This window comes from Bicyclus anynana, chromosome 18 (genome assembly GCF_947172395.1).
Source record: "Bicyclus anynana chromosome 18, ilBicAnyn1.1, whole genome shotgun sequence".
Taxonomy (NCBI): Eukaryota; Metazoa; Arthropoda; class Insecta; order Lepidoptera; family Nymphalidae; genus Bicyclus; species Bicyclus anynana.
The window spans coordinates 4,716,673-4,726,284 of record NC_069100.1 but is presented as its reverse complement, the minus strand read 5'-3'; the positions used below and the strand labels follow the sequence as shown (position 1 = coordinate 4,726,284).

The 9,612-nt window shown below is 38.3% G+C and overlaps 1 protein-coding gene across 1 annotated transcript; it reads right to left on the bottom strand.

Annotated features, from left to right (window-relative positions):
• Positions 1 to 544: 544 nt before the first annotated feature.
• Positions 545 to 8,313, bottom strand: LOC112056377 (uncharacterized). Its single transcript, XM_052886973.1, has 4 exons — positions 8,229 to 8,313; positions 5,193 to 5,402; positions 2,572 to 2,738; positions 545 to 1,507 (listed from the first exon to the last, which is right to left on the bottom strand). The coding sequence occupies exons 1-4, from the start codon at positions 8,286 to 8,288 to the stop codon at positions 1,276 to 1,278; spliced, it is 669 nt and encodes a 222-aa protein (XP_052742933.1). The 5' UTR covers positions 8,289 to 8,313; the 3' UTR covers positions 545 to 1,275.
• Positions 8,314 to 9,612: the final 1,299 nt, after the last annotated feature.

The following is a 9,612-nucleotide window of genomic DNA, read 5'->3' as shown; positions in this document are numbered from 1 at the left end:
ATTTCAGCCTCTAGGGGCTAAAGTAATTTTGTTTTTTTAATTGTTGTCTGTTATGAGTACTAGCCAAGTACTAGCATAAAATACTTACCTCGTATATAATGGGTCTTTTTAGCCCCTTGTATAACAATCTACTATTGTTTTAAAAACGCTGGCGTGTGAATGGAGGCTTATGGCCTTTGTAACGCTTGTAAAATTGTAACGTTTTTGTAACGCTGAAGATTTTTCTATACAATTTCGAAAAAAGGGCTGATCTTTTTCTCTCTGGAAGGACGTTTAAGTAGAAAAACACTAAAATAACCATCAGTTAGTACTGCAAATTACATTTATTACGCATTTTAACTTCAGCTTATTAAACAACTTTAAGATCATATTAATTCATTATAAAACACGGCTTAAACTCACGTGACAACGTCTGTTTGGCTCGCCGCGTTGCAAGAACAAATTCATGATTAAGAGCCCCGGGCATACTTCGACGTTGTTACGTGAGTTTTATCCGTGTTTTTATATTAATTCAACTCACATAGCAACAAGGTTTGCTAGGTTCGCCGCATTGCAAGAACAAGTTCATGATTAAGGGCCCCAGCCATACTTCGACCTGTTACGTGAGTTTTATCCGTGTTTTTATAATAATTCAACTCACATAGCAACAACGTCTGCTAGGTTCGCCGCGTTGCAAGAACAAGTTCATGATTAAGGGTCCCGGGCATACTCCGACGTTGTTGTCACGTGAGTTTTATCCGTGTTTTTATAATAATTCAACTCACATATTAAAAACGTCTGCTAGGTTCGCCGCGTTGCAAGAACAAGTTCATGATTAAGGGCCCCGGCCATACTTCGACCTGTCACGTGAGTTTTATCCGTGTTTTTATAATAATTCAACTCATATAGCAACAACGTCTGCTAGGTTCGCCGCGTTGCAAGAACAAGTTCATGATTAAGGGTCCCGGGCATACTCCGACGTTGTTGTCACGTGAGTTTTATCCGTGTTTTTATAATAATTCAACTCACATAGCAACAACGTCTGCTAGGTTTGCCGCGTTTCAAGAACAAGTTCATGATTAAGAGCCCCGGGCACACTTCGACGTTGTTACGTGAGTTTTATCCGTGTTTTTATAATAATTCAACTCACATAGCAACAACGTCTGCTAGGTTCGCCGCGTTGCAAGAACAAGTTCATGATTAAGAGCCCCGGCAATACTTCGACCTGTCACGTGCGTTTTATCCGTGTTTTTATAATAAATCAATATGAATCACGATGGTTTAAGTTCTAAAATTTCAACATCGTTTACACCCCGGCTTATCAGTGACCATGTGTTCGCCTTTAGTGCTCATTTGCACCTCGGATTCGGATCCGCATTCATCGGAGCCATCGCAGGAATCCCTGTCCTCTACTTTGTCTTCACAGGAATATTTATATGTACACTGTATGTTACATTTGATCTTGTACGTCCCGGAGAATTTGTTGGCGCATTTGTCTTTGCATTCGTCTTTTGCTTCACATCGTAGACTGTTGGAAAAGAGATTATGTTAGTTGTGGCACCAAATTCGGAACCGATTTTTAAAAATATGTGCCAAATTTTTTTATTCCCCTCCAACTGGTACGACAATAGTGGGGTTTGAACCACCATCCTTCGGTGATGCTAGGTGATTTTCATAATTTAATTATCATATCAGCCGATGGATGTCCACTGCAGGACATAGGCCTTTTGTAGGGACTTCCAAACGTCACGATACTGAGCCACCTGCATCCAGCGAATCCCTGCAACTCGGTGTCGACCAACACTGCGCTTACTAGTGCGGGGTCGCCATTCCAGCTCTTTGCGACCCCAACGTCCATCGGCTCTTCGAACTATGTGCCCCGCCCATTCATTGCCACTTCAGCATTATTTAATAGTATACATAAACGCACAAATAACAAAGATATTTGTAATTTTGTTGAAACGCCCATACAAATCTAAATCGACGACGTAATCCTTTCGTGCTATTTATTATGGAGCATTTTTTTAGCGATTCGTGGCAACGCCAAAAATATGAGCCTTTAAATTCCTGCAGCTCCGAATAATCGCAGATACCCTGTTACATCTACAACATTGCTTTACTATTGGCATCATCGTCATTACCAACCCATATTCGGCTCAGTACTGAGCTCGAGTCTCCTTTTAGAAGGAGAGGGGTTAGGACAATAGTCCACCAAGCTGGCTCAATGCGGATTGGCAGACTTCACACACACAGATAATTAGGAAAATTCTCTGGTATGCAGGTTTCCTCACGATGTTTTTCCTTCACCGGTTGAGACACGTGATATTCAGTTTCTTAAAATTAATATACCTACAATTTAAAAAACTGACATTATGCCTTTAAAGTTCCTTAAACTGTAATAGAAGTAAATCAGTGGCTCATCAATACACTGGTATGGCAAACAGCGCACGTCCGCCCTCGACCAACGTCAATCATAGACTGCCCGCCAAAGAGGAAATTTGCTGCCTAGCCCGCTTCTCCCCCTACCAGTATACATGAGACAATGTATATAGGTATCTATTTAGCAGACACAAATACTACAGTATGCATTACCTGTTAGAGATTCTCAACAGTTTCTTCACAATAGGCGATCTTAAGGTCTTATCTTCGTTCTGTAATGATCTATCTTCTTTATCCCTCTGAACTCTGTACCGGTTTTTGTCAGATAGCTGGTATGGTTTTCGTGTACTCTTTTTGTACTGTACTGCTTTCATCTTGGGCTTGAATAAAGAAAATAAATTTCAAGGCTGATTAATGATTATACATTTCATATAATTAATTTAATTTCTAAGAAATTTAATATCGCGTATCTCAAACGATGAAGATCATCGTGACGAAATCTGCATACCTGAGAAATTTTTTTATTCTCTACGTGTGTGAAGTCTGCCAATCCGCATTAGGTCAGCATGGTGGACTAAGACCTAACACCTCTCATTCTGAGTAGAGACTCGTACTCAAAAGTGAGCGCAAGGGTTGTTAATGATGATACATTTCATTACCTACTTATTATATCTACCACTGCGAAGTTTTAATAAGTAACGGGTAGCTAATCGTGTATTAAACATTTAAACCACATAAGTGTATATAGCACATATGTATATATATAGGATGCTGTATACCGGTATACGGGGGTAAAATGTAACCTGTTACTTGCTGATAATGTATCTTTACACTTAAAGAATTAAAAAACTGGCTTAGTTTAGGCCAGAAAGTGATGATATAAACAATTCAACTCTCATTTTCATTTATAAAATTAACTAGCTGACGCCGCGCGGTTTCACTCGCGTGGTTCCCGTTCCCGTAGGAATACGGGGATAATATATAGCCTATAGCCTGCCTCGATAAATAACACTGAAAGAATTTTTCAAATCGGACCAGCAGATCCTGAGATTAGCGTGTTCAATCAAACAAACAAACAAACAAACAAACAAACAAATAAACAAATAAACTCTTCAGCTTTATAATATTAGTATAGATTAGGAGGTTACAATTACGTTTGAATTAAAAAAAAATAAGGCCAACCCTTACTGACCAGTCTGTAGAAAAGTAAATGAGAGACACAGAGACATTTATAAAGTTGCAATTAATTTTAATAGTCCAGTTTTAACCTCTTCATAATGTCAGTTATAGCAATGTTAGGTGCGCTCCCTATTTGTAAATAGTTTTAATTGCGGACTCCGCAGTCCATGAATGTTGGTTTCAAAAATATTTACTAGAGATGCGCCGAGTAACACTTTTGCCGATTAACGAGTACCGAGTTTTACTCGGTTTAATTCTTTTTCAACCGAGTACTCGGCCGAGTAACTCGGTTCAATCAAATTCCCATTTCGCGCGCGTAAACAAGTATTAATTCAATACAAAATTGTTTTTTTCAAGTAGGCTTAGTTTACAAACACTTTTGAAACGTCAGGTTTGGCTATTTGTAGTGACTCTACCAACAGCTCAGAAGGCGCAGTCTCTGTTGAGAAGAGCGACGGGAAATTCAACAGTAGCTCTTTTAAATCTTCCATTTTAATTTATTTGAGATTTTCAAAGATTTCCTAAATTACTGATAAATACTTTTTGATTAACACTGTTGTTTTAATTATATGTACCTAAATAATGCTTTTCTTAAACAAGGTATACTCGGCATTCACCGACCGAGTTATTCGGCCGAGTACGAGAATCAAAAAATCCGCCGAGTACGCCGAGTACCGAGTATCAAACGAGTACTCGGCCCATCTCTAATATTTACCTAACAAGTTAAACATAACGTTTTAGTTGGGTTGAATTTTTATCGCAAAACGAATGCTTTTTAAGCTCAAAAATGTCTGCTATGGCAACATGCATCACGTTTAGAGTTTGAATACTTGTTTGCTCATCTATACCTAGTTTTTTTTTCTTTACAAGTAGTAGTACTCATCACATCTCACCTGATGGTAAGTGATGATGCAATCTAAGATGGAAGCTTGCTAACTTGTCAGGTGGATGAAAACCCACACTCCTTACGGTTTCTACACGACATCGCAACGGAACGCTAAATTGCTTGGCGCTACGTTTTTGCCTTTAGGGTGGTTTAACGGCCGAAGCCTCCCACCAGCGAGACCTGGACCAATAAAGAAAACCTCAATCATCCCAGTCGGGGATCGAACCCAGGACTTCCGTCTTGTAAATCCGACGCGCATATCACTGCGTCACGGAGGCCGTCAAAAGTGGTGATGAATCTAGACAAGACCAGGTCAACCCCAGGGTTTACACAAATGTATTTCTAAATTCTAAGCCTTAATGTCATCTAATATGTGGCATAAACAGCTCTATCTTTTTTTTTTACGTTTACTTTGAAGTTTTTTTTTTCCAGTGTCAATAGTTTATAGTCCTGCCCCTGTATCTTGTAAAGTTACAGTGATGTGACATCTCATATCCATGGCTCATTTCCATGGTAGCTATACGTTGTAAATGACATTTTATTATTGGCATCCCATAGAAATGAGGTTAAAATTCTAATAAAATTTGTTATAGTAGAATATATAAAATAGCAGAATCACACCTCTGGGTATAATATGATGTTAATTTCTACTCGATAGTGTTAACAAGATAAAGTATCTTGACAGAGAGACAGATGGATGTCAAAGTGATATGATCTGTTTGTCTTCTTTTGAGGAACTCTAAAAATTAAAAAGTTTGTTATGTAATACCTGATCGTGTCCCAACAGCTGATGAATCAAGCGGTTTCCATCTTCAGCACTAGATTCCAAAGACAATACGTTGTCCAAACGAGCTCTATCTTCGTTGATTACAGCATCTTTCTCCAGTATAAGAATGATTGGTTGCTTGTGATGGTGGATCGTGTTGGTCAGTAGAGAAAGAAGATTTGATGGCTTGGATGCTTCGGCTTTTGGCAGCGTCTGAAAATTAGTATTGGTGTATTCATTTACTAATTTATTATTAATTAGTACAGACAAATCCATTTACACTAATTAAGAAGGTACCTACATAAAAATTAAAAAGAAACAAAACACCACAGTAAAAATGAACAAAAATAAGAAAAATTAAACAAAAAACGAATGGCATAGGTACAGAAATAGCCATTGACTATCTTAACTAAAATAACAACTATAATAATTATAACGAATACCAGAAAAAAAATATTTAAAATGTAATTTGAATAATTTTCTCTCGGAAAATTGCAAAATATCCTTGCACAACTATCCCTGTATTGTATCACATTATTATTTTTTAGTAAATCGCTTACTACCTCACGATTGCAAAGACAAGAAAATAGTTCCCATTTCATTTAAAAGTTCATTAGCTCAGGTATACGCCTCAGGTATACGGGTATACCCAGGTCAGCTCATACGTGTTGCTTGGATGCATTACTCTTTTATAGGTGACTAGCAAACGCCCAGTAGTTACAACTGCGTAGACCCCGTTTCCGATTTAAATAAGGGGATAAATTAGCTTATGACACTCAGAAATAACGCGGCTTTGTATTGATAAAAAAAAATTAAATGGGTTCAGTAGAACCAGAGATTACCCCCTAAATTGACAAACATTACCCCTTTACAATATTTGTATAGATTTCAGTTACCTAAGATTTCACTTACTCGAGCCAATAAACATTCTTTTTAAGATTATATCGATATCGAGTACTGTTATGAGTGGGCCTGGGCAAATTGTTTTACTAAAAATATCTGTATATTATACAAAATATTTGTTCTTGTACCCAGTTTACCGAAATTGGAGGTACACGAACTTTTTTTTAGCCCCGAACGTTCATCGGCTCTTCGAACTATGTGGCCTGCCCATTGCCACCTCAGCTTCGCGACTCGCTGAGCTATATCAATTTCAGAGTTTGAATTTTTCTGTAGATCTCCTCAATTCTGATTCGATCTCGCAGATTAACTCTCGCAGAGAAGCATAGCTCGCTTCCGCTAAGTAACTTTGAGTCTTTTTATGAGGTACACAGTTAGCGACCAGCCCTGCATTCTGTAAAGTTACAGCGATGTGACATCGCTCATTACCACAGATATATAGCTTTTAGCGATGTCTGTTCTGTGCTCATTACCAAGGCAACTTTGTTGTTAGTGACATTTTAGTGTGGAATAAAGTATAGAAATAAAGTTCAAATTCTAATAAATCTTATTAAGGGCGAGAATAAAATTCGATTCGACGCGATACGTAGCTCAATATCAAAAATATAAATGACTAGCTGACGGCGCGCGGTTTCACCCGCGTGGTTCCCGTTCCCGTAGGAATATGGGGATAATAAATAGCCTAAAGCTTTCCTCGATAAATGGGCTATTTAACACTAAAAGATTTTTTTAAATCGGGCACGTAGTTCCTGAGATTAACGCGTTCAATCAAACAAACAAACAAACTCTTCAGCTTTATAATCTATACTAATATTATAGTATATATATATATATAACCTATAAAGAGGTAAAGTTTGTAAGTTTGTAAGTTTGTCACATTCTTTAAATGGGGTAATCTTCGGAACTACTGGTCCGATTTCAAAAATTCTTTCAACAGTAGAATGCTACATTATCGAGGAGTGCTATAGGCTATATTTAATATGGGTATCATATATATTATCCGAGTTATCACAGTTTTTGTCATACAGGTCGGACCGAAAATCCTCTTAAACAGACTTATTCGCATGCGCTGCCTCAACTATTGTGTAAAATTTAAATTAATGTGTGGAGACTTTATGTATCTTTAAAAGTTCTACAAAAAAGTCCGTGACACCATATATCTATCTTCTATATATTAGCAGATATAGTACCTTTTGTGTTTTAAAAATTATTAATATTATGTTCTTAGGTTTACGTCATTATTTATACTACTAAACTTTAATCCTTATTAAAATAAATTATTTAATAATCACGACGATATTATGGAGATAAGATTTGCCCTTTACAGTATGTTAATTACTTAAATAGTTTCGGAGATAATACAAAATTTCTAAAAAAGACGCAGAAATTCCGCTATATGACGCCCCGCGTTTTCATTTACGTAGTTCCCGTTCCCGTGTGAATATGGGGATCAAACATAGCCTATAACACTCGCAAATAACGTAACTTTCTATTGGTAAAACAATTTTCAAAATCGGTCCAGTAGATCCAGAGATTACCTCCTAAAACCACACACACTTTACCTCCTTATATTATTAGCATAGAAGTCTCTATTTCCCTTGGTCATCGCACCACTCTCGAAGGGCTGGACCGATTTTGCAAAGGGTAGGAGTAAGATAGAAAATTTATAGAGTAGGGTAGGGTACGGGTAGGGACGCGTAGGGGTAGGGTAGGGGTAGGACCGGGGTAGGGTTAGGGTCAGAGGTAGGGTAGGGGTAGGGTAGAGGTACGGGTAGAATAGGGAAGTGGTAGGGTAGGGGTAGGATAGGCGTGAGAAAGGGGTACGGGTGGGATTGGGGTAGGAAAGGGATAGGGTACGGGGAGGGTAGGGGTTGGATGGGGGTAAGGTGTAGGTTAGGTAGGGGTAGGTATGGGGTAGGGATAGGGTAGGGGTAGGGTGGGGGTAGGAGTAGGGGTATGGTAGGGGTAGGGTTGGGGTAGGGGTAGGGTAGGGTAGGGGTAGTAGTAAAGTTGACATCGAATTTTACGCGGACGAAGTCGCGGGCGTCCGCTAGTATTAGTATAGATTTATTTCATCTTGTCAACAGAATATAAGGTCTTTTCCCGTCAATTAATTATAATTAGGAAATAAATACTTACAAGAGCCAATATAAGTGTAATCGAAAACATTATTTCCAAAATAAATGTTATTGACGCCATTTTTGTCAGATTTCCGCGGCGTCTGCTTCGAAAATATTGGATTGAAAAGTAATTCAATAAATTTTCGCTCCAATAAATTTAATCAAGTGGATTAATTATTTCCTGATTAAGAGGTTTAATTTTACGTGGATTTTAATGTCTTTCGCGCAGATTTTGCTAATTAAATTTTCGATCGGATTTTCGTGTCTAGTGTTATTTCATATTTTACGAATACAAACGTTTGATCGCGGTTTCGTCTGCTTTTTTGACTACTACATCATCATCATCATCATCAACCCATATTCGGCTCACTGCTGAGCTCGAGTCTCCTCTCAGAATGAAAGGGGTTCGGCCAATAGTTCACCACGCTGGCTCAAAGCGAATAGGCAGACTAATCACACACGTGATAATTAAGAAAATTCTCTGGTATGCAGGTTTCCTACTGCATAACTTGATGTTAATCTGATGTCTTTTCAATTTTTTAAGCTTGCATTTATCTGATGATAAATATGCTCAATATGTAAGAATCAGGGAAAAAACAGACAGAAGGAAAATAAGAAAAGCAGATGGTGAAGATGAAGAAAACGCTTAGATATAATAGAGTAAGGTATAGCTTCAATCCATAACTTAGATTTTTTTTTTTTTTTATTCTCTACAAGTTAGCCCTTGACTACAATCTCACCTGATGATAAGTGATGATGCAGTCTAAGATGGAAGCGGGCTAACTTGTTAGGAGGAGGATGAAAATCCACACCCCTTTCGGTTTCTACACGGCATCATACCGGAACGCTAAATCGCTTGGCGGTACGTCTTTGCCGGTAGGGTGGTAACTAGCCACGGCCGAAGCCTCCCACCAGCCAGACCTGGACAAATTAAGAAAATCTCAATCGGCCCAGCCGGGGATCGAACCCAGGACCTCCGTCTTGTAAATCCACCGCGCATACCACTGCGCCACGGAGGCCGTCAAAATAGATTATTAGTTAGATTAGTTTTAGTGATTTTGCCATCGATCGTAGATCGTTAGATGGGCCTCAAACCTTCGCGGAATTGTCATTGGTTTCGCACATTGTACGTCATCACTGGTAACACATTTCTCTTTATTCATGTTGTGGCTTGTGTTTTTACACTTCCAAAATGAACACGAAGGCATAATTAAGGGATGTGAATAAAAAAAAAACAGTAAGTAAATATTTTTTTAAGTGCTCGTCCACTCACAGCATGCGCTTGTTACGTACTAAGATAAGATGTGCGTGCACGTCTTTGGGTAATGACATAAAATTGTGCGTTCTTTAGTATGGAGGGGCCCATCTAACGATTTTTATCGATGGATTTTGGTATATATGCT